Genomic DNA, 24253 nt, shown 5'->3' on the forward strand with positions numbered 1-24253 from the left:
GTGGCTTCACAAAGAATCTATACCTTCCCTGCTTCTGCAACAACTACACCAATATCATCAACCTTTACTTCAATACCTATCCCTATCCCATCTGTGCGAGGCTCACAGAACTGAATACCTTCGGATGATAAGCGAGGTTAGATCATTTGTTGTTGCTCCTACAACAATTGGTTTTGGTCATATAACAATTTCTCCCACTTCGGCTCCATCTCCAGTCTCTTCATAGCTCAGTTATTAGGCCTTGATTCCAACGCAATCGGTGCCCTTTTATGGTGATAGCGATGGTGTTGTCTCCCCGCAAAATCAAACTCCCCCACCATTGTAGTCGATGTTCATCAGAATGCCACGCCTACGGAATTTATTTCATTTTCTGCGATAGAAGCATACTATAACAACCTATCCACGATTTCTGTGGGTTTCTCTTTTCGTTGCCATATTTTCTTGTGTGCGCCAAACCGAGTCAATAATTGGGTGTGACGTCTGGTGGAATACGCTCATTCTGTCCATCCTTGTTTTTTCGACCATTGTTTCCACAACGACGATCATAGTGGTCGTCCTTCACAAATTCGTGGACGATTCAAGCTGCTCAAACTTGAAAGGCAACATCAACAAGAAAGCAATCCGCTACTAGGCAATTGTCTTCAAGATGGAAGATTGACGAGGAGTTTGGCGATTTCTGCTGTTGAACTACAGATGAGGGTTCGCTGTATCTGGAGATCATGGGGACTTTTGTTAGTGGCTACTAAGATGTGCATTTATTGTCATTTTAATCGTCTTCTTAGCATTTCTCTTTTTCGCCTGGTCCCATCTCGTCTGCCCATGGGACAACGCCTCAAGATTTCCAGTTTGTCTAGTTTTGTGGAGTCAATGTGATTTCCAGTTTGTCTATTTTATGGAGATAATGTATACCTCTTGTTGTTTTTCCTTCAAGTCGCTATTAGAGTTTACTTCTTGAATAAATGTGTGGCTACTAAGATATGCATGTCTTGAAAGTTTAATCGCTTTCTCATTAAGATGTGCATGTATTGCGATTTTAGTCGCTTTCTCAGCATGCCTCTTCTTCGCTTAGACCTGTTTTTTGGGGAGTAGTCTACCTAGGCTGTAGAATGGCCCTTTTTCCGGCACCGGCCGGAAAATCGTCCGGCTCTGGCTACCGGAAATCTCTCCCTCCTCCGCCACCATCTCTCAGCTCCACCACCCTCTTTCTCCGCCACCCTCCCTGACCGCCCTGACATTCTCTGACAAAAAAACAGGATGCAGGCAGAGCGCCTGACATCCCTGACCGATCGGGGATGAGCTGGAATTCATTCCATGCGGGGGAGTAGAATGGCGGTCACGAAAATACTGAAGAACTGATAGCAAAAATCCTTCATGTAATCAGCCAGGACAACGTGAGAGCAGAGTATGTCCACGAACCTATGCAAACACGGTGAAACCGAATGAATTCACCTAGGTTCAACTTGGGGAACCATAAGTTTGTAATGGAGTTTCCTGGTTCGAAGCATAGGTAGCAGAAGCATAGGCAGGTGCAGGAGAGACAGTAGTTTACCATAGGCAGGTGCAGGAGAGATAGTAGTTTACCCCTAAAACCCTAACCGGAGGCGTTACAAAGATACGTTACACTCGGCGAAAAACCAGTGAAATGCTATTATTTATTGTAGCAAATGGAAGGAGCTATATAAGGGTAGTTCCGGCAACAAATAGGGCTATCTACATAGAAATTAGAGCAATAATTAGGGAAAATTTAGTATTGCAGGCGAGCTCTTGTTTTTGGGTTTCTCGTCTCATTTCAGTTCTTGAAATGGTGCATCCTGCGCAGATGTTCAAGAACAGATTGCAAGAATATGCACAGAAGAACTCTTTGCCATTGCCTCTCTATGAAGTTGTAAATGAGGGCCAAGACCATCTTCCGCAATTCAAGTGCACTGTAATAATCAATGGGGCAAAGTATGAATCCCTTCCTGGTTTCACCAACAAGAAGGAATCACAGAACGCTGCAGCTAAGGCAACTGTCGAAGATTTGGAATCGCAAGGGTTGATTGTTGAGTTCAAAGTAAGTTTCAATTCTTACTCAAATTCTCAAAATCTTTTCAAATGCTGGTTTTGCTTTCTATTTTATATTTCTTTTTCTGTTCCAAGTTTGTTTGCAAATTTAATGATTTTGATTGAATATGGTGGAGTATGTTATAAACTTCCTTTTATTTATTTGCTGACAACCAAAAAGGAGAAAGTACGGCCTAAAGGTATCCTTGCGGAAGTTGTTACAAGGAAGAATATGCCGCCTCCGAGTTATCGTTTTACAGGGATTTTTACAGCAACTGTGGTTGTTAATGGGGTTTCCTATACTGGAGGTCCTTCAAACAATCAAAGGGATGCTCAAAACAAGGCTGCACTTGAAGCACTTCAGGCAATCGACCCCAAGGCTGCATTTGAAGTACTTCAGGCAAACGACCCCCAATATTGTGAGTTGATGTGGATGGAGAACTAACTATTTGCATTCTTCTCGGCTATCCTTATGTAACTTCTAATATCCTTACATTTCTTTTGCTCTCAACGATGCTATATGTTACTGATCTTGCCACTGTTCCATTGGAATCTCATGTTAGGTAATTCGTTATCGCATGTTGAAGTTAATGCGAAGAATGATTCCAAACAGCCAACTGCACAACCGGATAACTTGGCATCTGATAATCAGCTATTAGAAGGAACTGAATCTCAATCGGCGGGAAATGGTCTAGAAAAGTCAATTGTCGACGGTGCACCTGCTACTGAAAAGGACTCAGAGAAGACAGATGTGGAGAATGCATGTGCAGCTGGACATGGTATAGAAAAGACAAAGGTGAAGGATGCCCATGAAGCCGGAAGGGGAATGTCAGATATAAATGATGCACATTCAGTGTCAGCCCCGCAGCCTCATAATCATATTCAACAGGATCCTTTGTCTGCACAACAAGAAATGGTGCATCCTGCGCAGATGTTCAAGAACAGATTGCAAGAATATGCACAGAAGAACTCTTTGCCATTGCCTCTCTATGAAGTTGTAAATGAGGGCCAAGACCATCTTCCGCAATTCAAGTGCACTGTAATAATCAATGGGGCAAAGTATGAATCCCTTCCTGGTTTCACCAACAAGAAGGCATCACAGAATGCTGCAGCTAAGGCAGCTGTCGAAGATTTGGAATCGCAAGGGTTGATTGTTGAGTTCAAAGTAAGTTTCAATTCTTACTCAAATTCTCAAAATCTTTTCAAATGCTGGTTTTGCTTTCTATTTTATATTTCTTTTTCTGTTCCGAGTTTGTTTGCAAATTTAATGATTTTGATTGAATATGGTGGAGTATGTTATAAACTTCCTTTCATTTATTTGCTGACAACCAAAAAGGAGAAAGTACGGCCTAAAGGTATCCTTGCGGAAGTTGTTACAAGGAAGAATATGCCGCCTCCGAGTTATCGTTTTACAGGGATTTTTACAGCAACTGTGGTTGTTAATGGGGTTTCCTATACTGGAGGTCCTTCAAACAATCAAAGGGACGCTCAAAACAAGGCTGCACTTGAAGCACTTCAGGCAATCGACCCCAAGGCTGCATTTGAAGTACTTCAGGCAAACGACCCCCAATATTGTGAGTTGATGTGGATGGAGAACTAACTATTTGCATTCTTCTCGGCTATCCTTATGTAACTTCTAATATCCTTACATTTCTTTTGCTCTCAACGATGCTATATGTTACTGATCTTGCCACTGTTCCATTGGAATCTCATGTTAGGTAATTCGTTATCGCATGTTGAAGTTAATGCGAAGAATGATTCCAAACAGCCAACTGCACAACCGGATAACTTGGCATCTGATAATCAGCTATTAGAAGGAACTAAATCTCAATCGGCGGGAAATGGTCTAGAAAAGTCAATTGTCGACGGTGCACCTGCTCCTGAAAAGGACTCAGAGAAGACAGATGTGGAGAATGCATGTGCAGCTGGACATGGTATAGAAAAGACAAAGGTGAAGGATGCCCATGAAGCCGGAAGGGGAATGTCAGATATAAATGATGCACATTCAGTGTCAGCCCCGCAGCCTCATAATCATATTCAACAGGATCCTTTGTCTGCACAACAAGAACATTTGAAAAAGGAGACAAAGGATACCTATCAAGACAAAGTACATGGATCTAAGGGGATGCAGCAAATCAGTCAGGAGCTCGATCTAACTGAACCCATCAGCAAGAGGAGTAGAAGTGAATCTGAGAATGCTGAACAAATTTCTCAAAAAAAGAAAAAGAACAGAAAGGAGACTGATAGCACAGCTTGACAAAGCCTAGAGTGTGCATTGTCTCATTCTGGTATAACACAGTGAAAACTTTCTTCATATTTCCAAATCATTGATTTTTGTCTCAATTCTTGAGCTATTTCGTTTTATTGATTTTAGCATAGAAGGACATTTAGTCAGATTTATTATATTTATAGGACTCAGATTTCTCAGAAACCTCATCATCTTGAAGTTGAAACAAAATGAACTCTTTATGGCTGTTACTCTTGCTAAATAAATATATCACGAGTGCATATCATATATTTCCTTGTTTTGCAATGACCCAAGAAAAATCTGTATAAGATGACGCAACATCGCAAGGTCATTTTGCAACAATCTGTCATGTGATTTGGCTTGGTAACCATGATGTAGTAGCTATTGATTAACATTTTTTCTTGGTTCTATGATTACTTTGTTTCAATAGTTGTGAACTATGGAATTTTCCGTTAGAGGTTTGGTTAATCAGCTAACATGAATAAAGAATATTGACTTATATATGTGTATCGTTTTCTTTAATTCCAACGTTTGAATTTCAAATTAGAAATTGGGTTCCTGTTCATTTATTTTCTTCTTGAAGCATAGAGTCCTAGATCTAATAGGGTGTACCATAGCAAATTCGGCCGAATAGACCTAAACGATCCAAAACTTGGGAATTTTGATTTGGCCTTTGAATAATTCACTATAATTCAATTCGTTTGGCATGTGTTGCATGGTGCAGCATTTTCCAAGAAGATCCAGTCTTTCGAAATAGTAAAGAATGCATAATCTCAGTGCCTGTGTCATGGAGATCAACTTATTCTCAAGAACAAGAAGCTGATGCAGAGCCCTGTGATACCATATCTGACGCTGGAATTTTGTCTATTCTCCAACATGCTGCTTGTCCCTAGAATGTTGTTTGTTGCTCCAGTTTTGTGTAACTGTATAAAGAATATGATGTTTACATATTACTTTGCACTTGGCTTGTACATTCTGCTGCTTGGCCCGTACATCCTGGAATGAAACTTACAAAGTTTTGTTGCCTGCTGCTTTGCCCATATATTCTGGAAGGAAACTTAAAGGATTTATAGTGCTTTTAAGTGGTATATTCTGAGCTTTTTTCCCAATTTTCTACTGGACTTTTTTTGTAATTGTATTGAATTTGTCCAAATTTGAATTTGGTGAGTACTCTGCTGCATAACATATTTCCATTCCGTTCTCCACTAGAATGGCGTTGCGTACATGTAGCATACAGGATATGTATGCTGCGTACCATATTATGCTATGAATATTGAATCATATTAATATACTCTAGAGTCCTTGTTTCTATGATCCGTCAAAACTGCTATAGCAAAAAACATTGCTCCCTTTTCTCATCTTTTAGCATTTGGAAAATAATTTTGCCGGACTTCATTTTTTTCTTTGTCATTTTAGCTATCACAAGATGCTTCTCAAATATGGATTTTTAGCATTCTAGCTATCACTAGAGTAGTTACTAGGAAATGCCTTTCATTCCTATAAAGATGGTTTTTTCCAATATCGATCTCAAGTATTATGAAGTAAAGCTCATTTTTTTTCTTATAGATTTTATAAACTCGTGAATGTCAGTGAGGTTGAATGATAGTTCGCTTTCTTTGACATAATGATTGTCTAGAGTCTTGAAAATATCTCTTCTGGGATACCATCTTGGCAATATAGCAATTTAGCTCTATTGCTGAAAATGTTTAACTTGCATGTACATGGAAAATTACTACCTTATCTGAGTTGATAGAAATATTGAATCATTTTAATATTCTCTAGACCGGAAATTTAAGTATGAAATTCAAACTAGCTTCTAATATGCAAACTGTAAAATGTATTTCTAATGATTTTATGGGTTAATGTAATATGAAAATTATTACACTAGCTTTTAATATGCAAACTGTAAAATGTATTTCTAATGATTTTATGGGTTAATGGAAAATTAGCCCACCTGCTGGTATTAGCCTAGCCCCTAACACTAGCTTCTAATATGCAAACCGTAAAATGTATTTCTAATGATTTTATGGGTTAATGGAAAATTAGCCCACCTGCTGGTATTAGCCTAGCCCCTAAAGGATGTTGTTGCCTTCTAGCACCTTGTCATCCTAGCTACTAGTTTGGAATATGATGTAAGAAAAAAATGGAAAATTAGCCTACCTGCCAATATTAGCCCCTAAAAATGGTGTTGCCTTCTAGCACCTTATCATCCTAGCTACTAGATTATAATGAATGGCCCTTCAATCTATAAAGATGCCTTTCCAATATCCAAGTATTCTGAATTAAATCTCATTTTTTCTTGTTAATTGCCTAAATTCATCAATGTCGGGAAGATTCTTTGATATATAGTGATTTAGGTCTCAATCTCTAAAAATGCAGAACTTGCATTACCATTTTAAACCAGTGGCTTAAAAATGGAGTTCAAATTTGGAAAGACGGATACTAAATGGAATGCCTTAGAATCTAGTGTAATAATTTTCATATTAAAATCTAGTGTAATAATTTTCATATTACATTGACCCATAAAATCATTGGAAATACATTTTACAGTTTGCATATTAGAAGCTAGTTTGAATTTCATACTTAAATTTCCGGTCTAGAGAATATTAAAATGATTCAATATTTCTATCAACTCAGATAAGGTAGTAATTTTCCATGTACATGCAAGTTAAACATTTTCAGCAATAGAGCTAAATTGCTATATCGCCAAGATGGTATCCCAGAAGAGATATTTTCAAGACTTTAGACAATCATTATGTCAAAGAAAGCGAACTATCATTCAACCTCACTGACATTCACGAGTTTATAAAATCTATAAGAAAAAAATGAGCTTTACTTCATAATACTTGAGATCGATATTAGAAAAAACCATCTTTATAGGAATGAAAGGCATTTCCTAGTAACTACTCTAGTGATAGCTAGAATGCTAAAAATCCATATTTGAGAAGCATCTTGTGATAGCTAAAATGACAAAGAAAAAAATGAAGTCCGGCAAAATTATTTCCCAAATGCTAAAAGATGAGAAAAGGGAGCAATGTTTTTTGCTATAGCAGTTTTGACGGATCATAGAAACAAGGACTCTAGAGTATATTAATATGATTCAATATTCAGAGCATAATATGGTACGCAGCATACATATCCTGTATGCTACATGTACGCAACGCCATTCTAGTGGAGAACGGAATGGAAATATGTTATGCAGCAGAGTACTCACCAAATTCAAATTTGGACAAATTCAATACAATTACAAAAAAAGTCCAGTAGAAAATTGGGAAAAAAGCTCAGAATATACCACTTAAAAGCACTATAAATCCTTTAAGTTTCCTTCCAGAATATATGGGCAAAGCAGCAGGCAACAAAACTTTGTAAGTTTCATTCCAGGATGTACGGGCCAAGCAGCAGAATGTACAAGCCAAGTGCAAAGTAATATGTAAACATCATATTCTTTATACAGTTACACAAAACTGGAGCAACAAACAACATTCTAGGGACAAGCAGCATGTTGGAGAATAGACAAAATTCCAGCTACCAATCACCAATCCTCTCAGATAAGCATAGTCCAGCGTCAGATATGGTATCACAGGGCTCTGCATCAGCTTCTTGTTCTTGAGAATAAGTTGATCTCCATGACACAGGCACTGAGATTATGCATTCTTTACTATTTCGAAAGACTGGATCTTCTTGGAAAATGCTGCACCATGCAACACATGCCAAACGAATTGAATTATAGTGAATTATTCAAAGGCCAAATCAAAATTCCCAAGTTTTGGATCGTTTAGGTCTATTCGGCCGAATTTGCTATGGTACACCCTATTAGATCTAGGACTCTATGCTTCAAGAAGAAAATAAATGAACAGGAACCCAATTTCTAATTTGAAATTCAAACGTTGGAATTAAAGAAAACGATACACATATATAAGTCAATATTCTTTATTCATGTTAGCTGATTAACCAAACCTCTAACGGAAAATTCCATAGTTCACAACTATTGAAACAAAGTAATCATAGAACCAAGAAAAAATGTTAATCAATAGCTACTACATCATGGTTACCAAGCCAAATCACATGACAGATTGTTGCAAAATGACCTTGCGATGTTGCATCATCTTATACAGATTTTTCTTGGGTCATTGCAAAACAAGGAAATATATGATATGCACTCGTGATATATTTATTTAGCAAGAGTAACAGCCATAAAGAGTTCATTTTGTTTCAACTTCAAGATGATGAGGTTTCTGAGAAATCTGAGTCCTATAAATATAATAAATCTGACTAAATGTCCTTCTATGCTAAAATCAATAAAACGAAATAGCTCAAGAATTGAGACAAAAATCAATGATTTGGAAATATGAAGAAAGTTTTCACTGTGTTATACCAGAATGAGACAATGCACACTCTAGGCTTTGTCAAGCTGTGCTATCAGTCTCCTTTCTGTTCTTTTTCTTTTTTTGAGAAATTTGTTCAGCATTCTCAGATTCACTTCTACTCCTCTTGCTGATGGGTTCAGTTAGATCGAGCTCCTGACTGATTTGCTGCATCCCCTTAGATCCATGTACTTTGTCTTGATAGGTATCCCTTGTCTCCTTTTTCAAATGTTCTTGTTGTGCAGACAAAGGATCCTGTTGAATATGATTATGAGGCTGCGGGGCTGACACTGAATGTGCATCATTTATATCTGACATTCCCCTTCCGGCTTCATGGGCATCCTTCACCTTTGTCTTTTCTATACCATGTCCAGCTGCACATGCATTCTCCACATCTGTCTTCTCTGAGTCCTTTTCAGGAGCAGGTGCACCGTCGACAATTGACTTTTCTAGACCATTTCCCGCCGATTGAGATTTAGTTCCTTCTAATAGCTGATTATCAGATGCCAAGTTATCCGGTTGTGCAGTTGGCTGTTTGGAATCATTCTTCGCATTAACTTCAACATGCGATAACGAATTACCTAACATGAGATTCCAATGGAACAGTGGCAAGATCAGTAACATATAGCATCGTTGAGAGCAAAAGAAATGTAAGGATATTAGAAGTTACATAAGGATAGCCGAGAAGAATGCAAATAGTTAGTTCTCCATCCACATCAACTCACAATATTGGGGGTCGTTTGCCTGAAGTACTTCAAATGCAGCCTTGGGGTCGATTGCCTGAAGTGCTTCAAGTGCAGCCTTGTTTTGAGCGTCCCTTTGATTGTTTGAAGGACCTCCAGTATAGGAAACCCCATTAACAACCACAGTTGCTGTAAAAATCCCTGTAAAACGATAACTCGGAGGCGGCATATTCTTCCTTGTAACAACTTCCGCAAGGATACCTTTAGGCCGTACTTTCTCCTTTTTGGTTGTCAGCAAATAAATGAAAGGAAGTTTATAACATACTCCACCATATTCAATCAAAATCATTAAATTTGCAAACAAACTCGGAACAGAAAAAGAAATATAAAATAGAAAGCAAAACCAGCATTTGAAAAGATTTTGAGAATTTGAGTAAGAATTGAAACTTACTTTGAACTCAACAATCAACCCTTGCGATTCCAAATCTTCGACAGCTGCCTTAGCTGCAGCATTCTGTGATGCCTTCTTGTTGGTGAAACCAGGAAGGGATTCATACTTTGCCCCATTGATTATTACAGTGCACTTGAATTGCGGAAGATGGTCTTGGCCCTCATTTACAACTTCATAGAGAGGCAATGGCAAAGAGTTCTTCTGTGCATATTCTTGCAATCTGTTCTTGAACATCTGCGCAGGATGCACCATTTCTTGTTGTGCAGACAAAGGATCCTGTTGAATATGATTATGAGGCTGCGGGGCTGACACTGAATGTGCATCATTTATATCTGACATTCCCCTTCCGGCTTCATGGGCATCCTTCACCTTTGTCTTTTCTATACCATGTCCAGCTGCACATGCATTCTCCACTTCTGTCTTCTCTGAGTCCTTTTCAGTAGCAGGTGCACCGTCGACAATTGACTTTTCTAGACCATTTCCCGCTGATTGAGATTCAGTTCCTTCTAATAGCTGATTATCAGATGCCAAGTTATCCGGTTGTGCAGTTGGCTGTTTGGAATCATTCTTCGCATTAACTTCAACATGCGATAACGAATTACCTAACATGAGATTCCAATGGAACAGTGGCAAGATCAGTAACATATAGCATTGTTGAGAGCAAAAGAAATGTAAGGATATTAGAAGTTACATAAGGATAGCCGAGAAGAATGCAAATAGTTAGTTCTCCATCCACATCAACTCACAATATTGGGGGTCGTTTGCCTGAAGTACTTCAAATGCAGCCTTGGGGTCGATTGCCTGAAGTGCTTCAAGTGCAGCCTTGTTTTGAGCGTCCCTTTGATTGTTTGAAGGACCTCCAATATAGGAAACCCCATTAACAACCACAATTGCTGTAAAAATCCCTGTAAAACGATAACTCGGAGGCGGCATATTCTTCCTTGTAACAACTTCCGCAAGGATACCTTTAGGCTGTACTTTCTCCTTTTTGGTTGTCAGCAAATAAATAAAAGGAATTTTATAACATACTCCACCATATTCAATCAAAATCATTAAATTTGCAAACAAACTCGGAACAGAAAAAAAATATAAAATAGAAAGCAAAACCAGCATTTGAAAAGATTTTGAGAATTTGAGTAAGAATTGAAACTTACTTTGAACTCAACAATCAACCCTTGCGATTCCAAATCTTCGACAGCTGCCTTAGCTGCAGCATTCTGTGATGCCTTCTTGTTGGTGAAACCAGGAAGGGATTCATACTTTGCCCCATTGATTATTATAGTGCACTTGAATTGCGGAAGATGGTCTTGGCTCTCATTTACAACTTCATAGAGAGGCAATGGCAAAGAGTTCTTCTGTGCATATTCTTGCAATCTGTTCTTGAACATCTGCGCAGGATGCACCATTTCAAGAACTGAAATGAGACGAGAAACCCAAAAACAAGAGCTCGCCTACAATACTAAATTTTCCCTAATTATTGCTCTAATTTCTATGTAGATAGCCCTATTTGTTTTCGGAACTGCCCTTATATAGCTCCTTCCATTTGCTACAATAAATAATAGCATTTCACTGGTTTTTCGCCGAGTGTAACGTATCTTTGTAATGCCTCCGGTTAGGGTTTTAGGGGTAAACTACTGTCTCTCCTGCACCTGCCTATGGTAAACTACTGTCTCTCCTGCACCTGCCTATGCTTCTGCTACCTATGCTTCGAACCAGGAAACTCCATTACAAACTTATGGTTCCCCAAGTTGAACCTAGGTGAATTCATTCGGTTTCACCATGTTTGCATAGGTTCGTGGACATACTCTGCTCTCACGTTGTCCTGGCTGATTACATGAAGGATTTTTGCTATCAGTTATTCAGTATTTTCGTGACCGCCATTCTACTCCCCCGCATGGAATGAATTCCAGTGTTAGAAATTAAATGGAAGTTTCTAAATCTTAATGTGACCCAACTAATTAAGTCATTCTATAATTAAAAGCATTAAAGCATTAAAGGATTAAAGCATTAAAGCGTTGAATTGGTATATGATGGACGTACCAGACTTAAAGTTAAATATATAAAGGATTGGGTCCTCTCTCTCCCACACAAGAGTTGTATTCTTCTCCATCAAGAAACACATAAGGAAGTGAGGGCAAGAGGAGAGAAACCGAATTCTGAGAAGAAGACAGAAGACAGAAGACAGAAGATGGCAGCCATTACATCTTCCGCTGTTAGTCAAGGTATGTCATCTTAAACAACATATTAAGTTCTGAATGTGAAATATTTGGTGTTGATGATCTTTGGGCTGTTAGTAGTTATATTTTACATTTGGTATCAAAGCAAATCAATAACTGAATATTTCCTATGATTGCAATTGAGCTTTACTCATGATGTTAATCAAATCCGTAAGCGCCCTTACTCGCTCAGCATCGTTTCGATTTTCAAGCTCAATTCTTGCCTTCAAAATCCGAGCCATGTAATTGCGCTGCCGGTGTCAAAACGCCATCCTTTAGGCCTTCGCCTGTAATGGGATCCTTCAATCCGCCTTTGGCAAACTCGTGCGAGATCGCTTCCCTCTCGTAGGTATGGCCATTTGAAATGAGAACAGGGTCGTCCTTCACTTTACCTCTCAGGCGGATCCGAATTCCATTGACTGAACTGTGTACTCTTTTCCGAGTTTCTGAAGTGATGTCCGAACTTGTTTCTCCCATTATGCACGTGATGTCATATTTATGCATTAATTTAAAGTATTTGCAAGTAGTAAGTATAATTGATGGCGCGGAGATGTATTAAAGCAAGATTTTCACGCTGGTCAAGGTGAACTGATTTGGTTTGACGCCTGCTCTTTGCATTTCATAAAACAACTGCAAAGCCAATGGATTCGATCCTCTGACCTCTGAAATCCAACTAAAAAACCGACCAAGAAATTAAAATTTCCGTCTGCTTCACGGATACCCAATTCCATAAACATTCACATCTCCACTTGCGTTAGTTGTTCCTCTCATTAAATGTGTGATGCTGAACTCCCACCAACTTAAGGTTTATTATATATGTAATGTGTATATATTTCTTGGCTCGCTATAATGGAAGAAACCTGTACTTTGCTGGCCAATAAATAGTAAGACGCGGTGGGGTTTCCCGATGGGCCATTGGATCTGGAGGTTTTATTGAAAACATTACATGCGGTAGACCATTGGGCCTTAAGATTTTATTGAGTGCGCGGCATTGCGGATTCGGTGTTTGGGAGCTTGGTCACATGGGACCAGATTGAGGCCGCCAATATTGGGTGTTTAGAAATGCATGATCTGAATATTTGAAGTATGAAATAAAGGGGTTTCAATCGGGTCTTTTCGTGCATCATTTACTGTTTTGGTAAAGTTTACTGGTGCAAAATAATTGTTTGAAATTTGGGCATAAAAGTAATTGCTCTATGACTGATTGTTTTGCATAAGGTATGTGTTATAAATTATTTATGCACATGAGATTTATGATTTTGTTAATCACCAAAGTGGTCAAAATCAGAATGTTGTTTTGCAAATTATTTATGCACATGAGATTTATGATTTTGTTAATCACCAAAGTGGTCAAAATCAGAATAATCATTTAGTGCATAAGTGACATAATGATTATTGATAGAAATTGCCAGTTATAATAATACCAATTAAAAACTGGCGTCACTAATGATAGAACCTGAGAACTTACCCAAAGGAAAGTCTTGTTCTATAACTAGTTGACATGATGAGGTTTGATAGATATTTTGATTAAATAAATATTGATCATCCAAAGATGTCAATTCTATTTAATTGAATATATTTATTACCTACTTATGTTTTGGTATTTAATTATGTTAAGTATAAGATAGTATCTACCCAAAGGAGTGCTATATTATACTATTATGTCTACATCTGAATCGCGTTAGTTATGAGCTTATAGTTATTTCATTTTTGATTTGCAGGTTGTCTATCTTTCGTATGTTTTGAATCAAATTTAGTTGAAGTTCCTATTAATACATGGTGGCTTGATACTGGTGCTACAACTCATGTTTCCAACAATATGCAGGGATTTCTTACGATCCGAACCATAAATCCAAATGAAGATCGTTTTCTTTTTATGGGAAACGGAATGAAATCTTCAATTGAAGGCATTGGGACTTATCGTCTAATTCTAGAAAGTGGATATGTATTAGACTTATACAGTACCCTTTATGTACCTTCATTATCTAGAAACCTTATTTCCGCAAGTAAATTGGATATTTCTGGTTTTAGATGTATGATTGGATCTGGTTGTTTTGATTTATATAAGAATACTGATAATGTTGGTTCTGGTATTCTAATTGATGGTTTATATAAATTGAAACTGAATGACACTTATGCGAATTCCTTGTTGAATGTAGTAAATAATGTTGGATGTAAACGTAGCAGGTTGAATGAAAATTCTGCTTTCTTGTGGCATAAACGACTAGGTCATATATCCAAAGAAAGAATGATGAGATTAGTAAGTAATGAAATTTTGTCAAATTTGGACTTTAGTGATCTAGAATTATGTGTGGATTGTATTAAAGGCAAACAAACCAAACATAATAAGAAAGGAGCCACTAGAAGCAGCCAGCTTCTTGAAATAATACACACTGATATTTGCGGACCTATGGACACTCCAGCCTTTAATGGAGAAAAGTATTTCATCACTTTCATTGACGATTTTTCCCGTTATGGTTATGTCTATTTGCTTCATGAAAAATCTCAATCTGTGAATGTCCTTGAGACATTTGTAAAGGAAGTTGAGAGGCAATTAGATAAAAAGGTGAAAATCATAAGGTCTGATAGAGGTGGTGAATATTATGGTAAATATGATGAGTCAGGCCAGTGTCCAGGTCCATTTGCAAAATTCCTCGAAAGTCATGGCATATGTGCGCAATACACAATGCCAGGTACACCACAGCAAAATGGTGTAGCAGAAAGGCGCAATAGGACGTTAATGGATATGATTAGGAGTATGATGTCAGATTCTACACTACCTAAGAATTTGTGGTCGTATGCTCTCAAAACCACTAATTATTTGTTGAATAGGGTTCCTAGTAAAGCTATTCAAAAGACTCCTTTTGAGTTATGGACTAACAGGAAACCTAGCTTAAGACACCTGCATATTTGGGGTTGTCCAGCGGAAGCGAGAATTTATAATCCACATGAAAAGAAATTAGATTCTCGAACGATCAGTGGGTACTTTTTAGGTTACCCTGAGAAATCTAAAGGGTATGTGTTTTACTGTCCTAATCATAGTCCTAGAATTGTAGAAACTGGTAATGCAAGATTCATTGAGAATGGTGAAGTCAGTGGGAGTACTAGAAGAGAAATAGTAGAAATAAAGGAAACAAGGGTAAATGTTACATTGCCTAGAATAGTTCCTCCATCTACTATTACTCCAAATGTTGTTCCAGCTGTTGTAGAACAGCATGATGATAATGAACAACATATAAATGAAGAAGTACTTCCTAAAGGAAATGACTTACATAATACTGATATGCATGAACCACAACAAGTAGCATTAAGAAGACCTCAAAGAAATCGTAGGTCAGCTATTTCTGATGATTATGTGGTTTATATGCAAGAATCAGATTATGATATTGGAATCAATAAGGATCCAGTTTCGTTTTCACATGCTGTAGAAAGTAAAGAGTCAAAGGAATGGATTAATGCCATGAAAGAAGAAATGAAATCCATGCAACAGAATGAAGTTTGGGATCTTGTTGAGTTACCACATGGCTGTAAAAGAGTCGGATGTAAATGGGTTTTTAAAACCAAACACGACTCTAGTGGTAATATCGAACGGTATAAAGCTAGACTTGTTGCTAAGGGTTACACTCAGATAGATGGTGTTGATTACAAGGAGACATTTTCTCCTGTTTCGAAAAAGGACTCACTAAGAATAATAATGGCATTAGTAGCTCATTATGATTTGGAGTTGCATCAAATGGATGTGAAAACAGCCTTTCTGAATGGAGATCTTGACGAGGATGTTTATATGGATCAACCTGAGGGTTTTTCTGTAGAAGGTAAAGAACAATTGGTGTGTAAACTTAAGAAATCAATATATGGGCTTAAACAAGCATCCAGACAATGGTATATTAAGTTCAATACCATTATTACATCTTTTGGTTTTAAGTAAAATACGGTTGATCACTGTATATACCTAAAGATCAGTGGGAGCAAGTTTATTTTTCTGGTCCTTTATGTTGATGACATCTTGCTTGCTGCAAATAATTTAAGTATATTGCGTGAGACTAAGGAATTTCTCTCAACGAACTTTGAAATGAAAGACATGGGAGAGGCATCCTATGTGATTGGAATAGAAATATTCCGTGATCGATCACAAGGAATATTGGGATTGTCTCAGAAAGGATATGTCGAAAGGATTCTAGAGAGATTTGGAATGAGTAAGTGTTCACCTGGGATAGTTCCTGTACAGAAAGGTGATAAATTCAGTCTCATGCAATGTCCTAAGAATGATGTTGAACGAAAGGAAATGGAATCAATTCCATATGCATCTGTTGTTGGTAGCCTGATGTATGCTCAAACCTGTACTAGACCGGATATCAGCTTTGCGGTCGGTATGTTAGGGAGGTATCAAAGTAATCCAGGAAGGGAACATTGGCAAGCTGCAAAGAAAGTTTTGAGGTACTTACAAGGCACGAAAGATTACATGCTCATGTATAGAAGATCCAATGAATCAGAGGTGATTGGATATAGCGATTCAGATTTTGCTGGATGCATCGATACTAGGAAATCGACTTTTGGTTACCTGTTTATGTTTGCTCAAGGTGCCATATCATGGAAAAGTGCGAAACAGACTATCGTTGCTTCATCCACTATGGAGGCAGAATTTGTGGCATGTTTTGAAGCCACAATTCATGCGTTATGGTTGCGGAACTTTATTTCAGGACTTGTGGTTGTCGACACCATTAGCAAGCCGCTGAAAATTTATTGTGATAACTCTGCAGCAGTATTTTTCTCAAAGAACGACAAGTACTCTAAAGGTGCCAAACACATAGATCTGAAGTATCTTGTTGTGAAAGATGAGGTTCAGAAACAAAGAGTGTCAATCATGCACATCAGGACAGAACTTATGATTGCAGACCCTTTGACGAAAGGGTTACAACCAAGACAATTTAAGGAATATGTTCAAAGATGGGTCTTGGTTGTATTAATAATAATTGATGTGTGACATTCTGAGCTCTTTTATGTGTTTCTGATATACAATTATGTGTCTCTTGTTTTAATGTAGTAGTACGTATTTTATGTAATTTTAAACAAGAAAGAGTCTTATAAAGATATTATGTTTAATCATTATGATATAAGACATTATGTGGACCATTATGCTGTTTTATATAAATTATGAGTATGAATTGATGGATTGCTGGTATTGTAGTATATGGAAGGGAATGCATTGAATTAATAGTGCACAACCGCCATAACTCTCAGCAATTTATCATGGTATGATGTTCAACACTTAATATTATGAATAGTCGGGTCAAGTGGGAGAATGTTAGAAATTAAATGGAAGTTTCTAAATCTTAATGTGACCCAACTAATTAAGTCATTCTATAATTAAAAGCATTAAAGCATTAAAGCATTAAAGGATTAAAGCATTAAAGCGTTGAATTGGTATATGATGGACGTACCAGACTTAAAGTTAAATATATAAAGGATTGGGTCCTCTCTCTCCCACACAAGAGTTGTATTCTTCTCCATCAAGAAACACATAAAGGAAGTGAGGGCAAGAGGAGAGAAACCGAATTCTGAGAAGAAGACAGAAGACAGAAGATGGCAGCCATTACATCTTCCGCTGTTAGTCAAGGTATGTCATCTTAAACAACATATTAAGTTCTGAATGTGAAATATTTGGTGTTGATGATCTTTGGGCTGTTAGTAGTTATATTTTACATCCAGCTCATCCCCGATCGGTCAGGGATGTCAGGCGCTCTGCCTGCATCCTGTTTTTTTGTCAGAGAATGTCAGGGCGGTCAGGGAGGGTGGCGGAGAAAGAGGGTGGTGGAGCTGAGAGATGGTGGCGGAGGAGGGAGAGATTTCCGGTAGCCGAAGCCGGACGATTTTCCAGCCGGTACCGAAAAAAGGGCCATTCTACAGCTTAAATAGAGTACTCCGTTTTTTGGAATAAGAAAGAACATTATGTTCTAGTTTTATGTACGTTCCATATTTTTCTAAGTGTAGGTGAAATGGGGCCTGTTCTACGATTTACTTTTCTTAACTATGGACGTTGCATGTATCTTTAAATCATAACATTATGATACATATATTATGATACGATTTATTATGATTTAAAGATACACGAAATAACGTTGGATGCTTTATGTTAAAAAACTAATAATATTAAAAAATTAAAAGAAAACAGGGGTTGTCACGCAAAGTTAACTGTTAATAAAACATGATTGATTAAAAAAACACAACAAAAATTTATATTTAAAATTTAAAAAAATACAAATTGCTATATAAATTGAATTTAAATTAAATAAATTTATATAAATTGAATTTAAATTAAATAAATTTATATTAATTGATTCAAGAAATTATTATAGGTTAAGTTTATTTTTTGAGTGGAGAGATATCTAATTTTATTTGTATTTAAAAAGAGATTTACACTTTGAAAGATTTGATATTTTTTTGTTTGATTGATCTTTATTTAAATTTTTTAAATATATATAATACAGAAAGCAATATTATGGCAATTTTTAAAAAATTATTTACCAAGTCACAAAATAACTATTACAAAATTTCTTAAATATATATAATATAGAAAAAAAATATTATAGAAATTTTTAAAAAATTATTTACCAAAACACAAAATAGCCATTACAAATTTTGATATCAAAAGAGACATTTACTCGGAGTTTTCTCCCTTGGAGTTTTTTCCCTTTCTGTCATTAATAGATTCCTAGTTAAGTTGTATCTAAGCTGATTTAATTTCTTAAATATGATATGGAAAAAAATATTATAGCAATTTTTAAAAGATTACCCACCAACATACAAATAAGTAGATAGAAAACAGTAAATAGAAATTTTGATTTTTCACCCAACATTGCCAAAGGACACAATTACTTGGAGACTTTGCCTCCTTTAAATAGACTATATTCCATCAATACCATGGGTCAATACCATGGGTTCTCGTAAACATGGAGCTCAAAAACTGCCAGTAACTTGACTAAGTTTAACTACCCAATAAAAATTAATAAAATAAAATTACCTAGAGTCTTTGCCTACTTTAAATAGACTATATTCCATCAATACTATGGGTCAATACCATGGGCTCTTGTGAACTTGGAGCTCAAAAATTGCGAGTAACTTGACTAAGTTTAACTACCCAATAGAAATTAATAAAATAAAATAGTAACATACCATTTTTATTTTTATTATTTTAGTTTGAAGTTGGGTTATTTTGTTTTATTATTTTATTATTTTTGTTTATAAAACATAAGATAACATTACAACATCTCTTTCAAAAGATTTGATCTCAAGTTAAGATGGATCTATAATTTCCCCCTTTAAATAGATTATATTCCACATGAATACCATGGGTCATTTTTATTTTTATTATTATTATTATTTTATTTTTTTTGTTTTATTCCCTCCACACTGCATGCTTAAACACCGCAGAAACGGGCACTTTAAACATTTAACTAATTATTAAAGATCCTTCTGGCGGGGTTGAATGATGTAAGTTACCAGTAGGAGGTGATCGCTAAATTTGTAGCCAAGGATTTTTTTAATGTGTATTATGGTGCTATAATATATCTTGAGTAGATTAGATTATAAAAGGTGGAGTTTAAAGGTTTGATTATTTTTCATTTTCAATATTTTTGGTGAGTGAATAATTTTTAGATTTCAATATTTTTGGTGAGAGAGTAATTTTTAGATTTCAATATTTTTAGTGAGAGAGTAATTTTATATTCTAAATTGCATGGTTGAAATGAATAAATGATTCAAGGTGAAACACTTTGTCATTCATATTCATAAAATTTATATATATATATATATATATATTAATTATATTAAGAAATTATAAAATCTAATTCAAAAATTAAATAAAATTTGAAAGTTTATTTATATTAAAATAGTGTACTTATCTCTCATTTGGATTATTAGAGAAGTGGGTACAAGGAGTGAGATTCTATCGCCCCACTTAACCAATAAGTAGATGTGGAAACATGCCCCTTGTAGATGGCATTACATGGCAACAACTCTACTATCCAAATCCTAAACCAAATGAAACATCAAGGGAAGGATATGATGGGTGAACTCGCATGTGAAAGGGAGTTGGAGATGGTGTTGAGCATGTAGACTAATGGATATGGAGGAGACAACAATCATCATAATATTGGTCATTTGTTTAAGCTTGAAACCAACCTTCATTCGAATAGCTATAAGTTAGGTGAATGGAGGTAAATGAAGAAGGGTAGTGACAAGATTCATGTAAGGGAGGTGGTAATAATGTTGAGCGGGATAGAAACCATGGAGAAAAATGTTGTCCAATGAGCATAGTTGATTAAAAGGGTAGAAAACTAATTTGTGCAGGATAAGGAGACAACTCAGGGAAATAGTGAGGATGAGCCTGCATGGATTCATAGTCTACAAGTGATGTCCTCTAGACAGTTACAAAGTTGTGGATAGGTTGTGTTAGTGGGTGGAGAGATCATGTGATTTTGGCCCTTACCATGCCCAAAGTTTGAGTTTCTTTGGGGAGTTTTAGTTAGCCAAAATTGGAGCTTGCATGACCTAGTAATCAAGCGAGTGAGTAGGCATTGAATTTTCAAAGGCTTGGGTGGCATAAACATGTAATACGACCTACCAAGGCATCTAACCCATGTAACAATTACTCTAATATTTGGCATTCCTTAGAAATATATAACTACAATCCATCCCTATACAATTTTATTTGGAAATCATCCTCCCTTTTAGTTGAGACTCTAAATGAATTGGAAAATGTTTATATCCATATTGTTTTTTCTTTGTGATTAAACTAGGTGCAAAGAAGCATGTGGAAGCTAAAAGGAAATTGGGCCAATACTTACCTAGGGAAGACACGAGTTGTTGGGATTTGGTTGGTGGAGGGGGGCCCTATAGGTTATAGGGCTAATGCTAGCCTAAGGTGCTAGAAAGGGTTGTTTGAGGTGTTTAATTTCATATATCTTTGGTGGAACTCGTTCAAGATTGGGGGTGTTTCAGATGAAATCAATTTAGTGCAATTGCGAGCTTACTTTGTGTTGATGTGGCTCTTTATTTTCTATATTGGAGTTTGGGTTGAGCAATAAAGTATTCCTTATTTACTTTCATCGAAGTGGGAAGGAAGGTGGAGTTTTGTTCTTGCTTTAGGTTAGGGTTTTTTCTCAGGAAGGGGGAACAAGTGGGTAAATTTTCTTGTATCTCGGCGTGGTTGGGAAGCTAGTAATTTGTGCTATAGGCCAATAGTTTCTTTGGCCGCAGACTACCTCATTTAGATTTCCCCGTTGGTCATCGCAACTTGGTTTTCGCAAAATACTCATATTTTTTGGCCCTGGTCATTGAGGGAAATTTCACTATGCCAAAGGAGAGGGGCCCAGTGAGGATAGGAGCTACATATCATGAAGAACAAGCATGTAAATGGAATTCTCACCTACATAACAAGGTTGCAATATTTGCAGCAAGGTATTAGAATAGATCCTTGTGGATGTGCAAGAAGAACTAAACTGGGTGGAAAGGGAAGTTGCTTCTCAAATATCTTTACTTTCTGATTCTGCAATGAGGGAGGAAAGGGAAGAGTGGATCCTAGAAATGAGGAAAATGAGGAGTGGGGAAAACTAATACATGCAAGCCATAGATCTCTATTAGAAGATGAAGTTTCTTTTGGGATGAGTGGTACTGGATAGCCAAGAGTCGAGGAGGGATATGTTATAGACTCTGGAACATATACATGGTCATTTGAAGCATAATGCTTGCATACTAGATATGATTGATTGTTGAGTGGCTAGAATTGAACACCTTTGTATCCCTCTAGTAGACCTAGCAACCCCAACCCCTATAGCAGGCTCATATTCTGAGCGAATCACTTGATTATCTAATGACTCATGTTTATGATTTTATTTTTTTCATTGGTTTTTCTCGTGGTTGGATGGGCCAACAATGTAGTATGGGCCTATTTAATTTCAGTTATGTTGTGTTCTATCTCTCACTTATGACCCTTCGCATGGGTCCATTTTTGGGTATGGTATGGTCTGGTCTCCCTAGTGAGAGACCATAATGAACTATGAAGTTTTATTGATGTAAAATCATGCTTTGAAGTAATAGAATTCACTTTACATGAAAAGAAAAAAATAATATCGTAGCTATATAAATTAAATGGATGATAATAAAGATAAACATCAATTTATAATAACCATCACACAATTACCTCATGATACATCTAACATTACAACAACAAGAAATCATAAAAACTGACTAAATAGTAATTTATTTTAAATTATTATTGATTATTTTGATGTTCAAAATTAGGGTCACTCCAGCATCAACACCTTGAACTTCCAAATCTATTAATTAAAACAAACTTCATCAACATCGAGTAATGCATATTGTGGGGGCACTTGTAGCTTAATGCAACTAAGTGCTTCCAGTGATTTAATGAGCTCCCCAATCCCATGAAGCACAAGACGACACTAATGTTTAGTAGTAGCTGGCGACCACTTTGAATGGGTGAGTGCAGTGTTGAGTGAGTTTCTTAGGAGAAAAACATCATGAAATATTTTGTAAAGCTTGCTTAAACCCAAATAAATTTAATTTGCATAGATACCTTCTTTAGAATCACCTAAATTTGAGTACTTAGAGGAAGAAGGAGTTAGATCAAGGTGGGTTGGTCCTTCCTCCATATGTGCATAAACTACATAGAGGGAAAGTTTCCAATTGCAATTGCACCTTTGGTGCTGGTTCTGCAACAATAACTTCCTCTTATCAATGGAAAGAAAACATGCTAAGGGTTATAACAATCTTCCTTCATACACTATCATTTTGCTTGATGCCATCAATGGCCACCTCCAACTTGCATGTTATCTACATGACAAGTTTACTCCTACTACAGACATTGCATCTTATCTAGCTCCTCGTTTTAGGCTCATTTATTGTTGCTTAACGTGTATCTAATTGGGAGGAGGCTCTTGCCATGTTGCATCCCTTATTTTCTAAACAAATTTGAAGCCTTATTAAAATACGGACAATGGGAATACATAACGATGGGTTTGTACGTCTCACTTTTAATTATTATAAAATTCCTACGTCTACTAAATTATATTATTCATACTTTATCATGTATGGTGACTGTCACGATAAGTCCTTTTCTAGGAAAAGGTACTCCAGTGACGTTACATGTCACGTTTATGATGCCTCCATTTTGCTTTGGCGTTGACGTTGTCTATTGAGGTACAAAATGAATTTGACGGGTAAATTACCCGTCAATGGGTGATTTGACTGTTATATATAGGTAAGAAATTTACAAAATCGTCAATTTTTTTTTGGTTAAAATTGTAAACACTAGTAGCCAAAACCGTCAAAATTGATAAGTGTGCCTATTCTAAAATTCCAACCCATTCCCCAGGTGATCAGGTGCTCATGTCCTAAGTGTCGTAAAATGCTCAAAATTTAAAATGCTCAGAACTGGTTCAAAGTTGAACGATTGGGAAAGTGCTCGTCCTCCTGATTCCGACACCGCGAATGGTTTGAAAAACGGTCGCCGTATGAGAAAGTTATGGCAAAAAGAAGAATTTCTCACTAACATTGAAATTTTGAATTTTTCAAAAAAAAAGTTTAGAAAAGAATATTCCACATAATATTCCTTGGAATATTCCTTTTTGGGCAGCCAATCACAGGTTGCCACGTGGCAGGCTCGGAGGCAGCCACGTGGCCTGGATGACATCAGCAAATGTACGTTGAACAACAAATGGCAAGCTGCCACGTGGCAAGCCCGGAGGGCGCCACGTGGCCCAAGGGTGACGTCAGCAAAGCTGAGCGCATGTTTAAAATTTTGTTGGCAGCGGAGAGGTTTGAACACACGACCTCCTTGCCACAAGCATCAGACCTTACCATTGGGCCACAACAAGAAGACTTGACATGAAAGCGGTAGAATCTCTTTATGAAGTTTAAACTTCATTTGGGCGGGACCTGAACGGGGCCAGCCCCCATGCCATACGACCCAGCCCTAGAACCGTGGGCCTAAACCCTTAACTGCTGGCGCGAAATCCAATGCAAATAACCACCACCGAAATTTTTGGTCACATGCGCATTCATCACAAGCAGTTAGACTGGCGGAAATTTTGGCGGAGCGCCAAATTTGGGCGGACCCACCATATTTGGCGGGCTTAACTGGCTCCAGCTAAAGTTAACTAGAGTTTTTCAAGGGCAACTAGCAGTGGGGAGTAAATGGCCATAACTTTGACTAGGAAAGGCGGTTT

General features: G+C 37.0%; 2 protein-coding genes and 1 long non-coding RNA gene across 3 annotated transcripts; 1 reads left to right on the plus strand and 2 right to left on the minus strand.

Annotated features, from left to right (window-relative positions):
• Nucleotides 1-1801: 1801 nt before the first annotated feature.
• On the plus strand, nt 1802-5055 carry LOC149148252 (uncharacterized). Its single transcript, XM_089442117.1, has 6 exons — nt 1802-2053; nt 2225-2462; nt 2607-3208; nt 3380-3617; nt 3762-4331; nt 5016-5055. The coding sequence occupies exons 1-5, from the start codon at nt 1802-1804 to the stop codon at nt 4298-4300; spliced, it is 1869 nt and encodes a 622-aa protein (XP_089298243.1). The 3' UTR covers nt 4301-4331; nt 5016-5055.
• Nucleotides 5056-7695: 2640 nt separating this feature from the next.
• On the minus strand, nt 7696-10196 carry LOC149148253 (uncharacterized). The gene is made up of 4 exons (XM_089440878.1): nt 9790-10196; nt 9381-9618; nt 8667-9236; nt 7696-7982 (listed from the first exon to the last, which is right to left on the minus strand). Exons 1-3 carry the CDS (start codon nt 10126-10128, stop codon nt 8698-8700), a joined length of 1116 nt encoding a protein of 371 aa, XP_089297004.1. The 5' UTR covers nt 10129-10196; the 3' UTR covers nt 7696-7982; nt 8667-8697.
• An 88-nt stretch (nt 10197-10284) lies between these two features.
• On the minus strand, nt 10285-10645 carry LOC149148254 (uncharacterized). The gene is made up of 2 exons (XR_016263803.1): nt 10481-10645; nt 10285-10391 (listed from the first exon to the last, which is right to left on the minus strand). It is a non-coding gene; the product is annotated as an uncharacterized LOC149148254 (long non-coding RNA).
• Nucleotides 10646-24253: the final 13608 nt, after the last annotated feature.

Source organism: Pinus tabuliformis, chromosome 9 (assembly GCF_031772625.1).
Source record: "Pinus tabuliformis cultivar Carrire ecotype Pingquan chromosome 9, CPIR1, whole genome shotgun sequence".
Lineage (NCBI taxonomy): Eukaryota > Viridiplantae > Streptophyta > Pinopsida > Pinales > Pinaceae > Pinus > Pinus tabuliformis.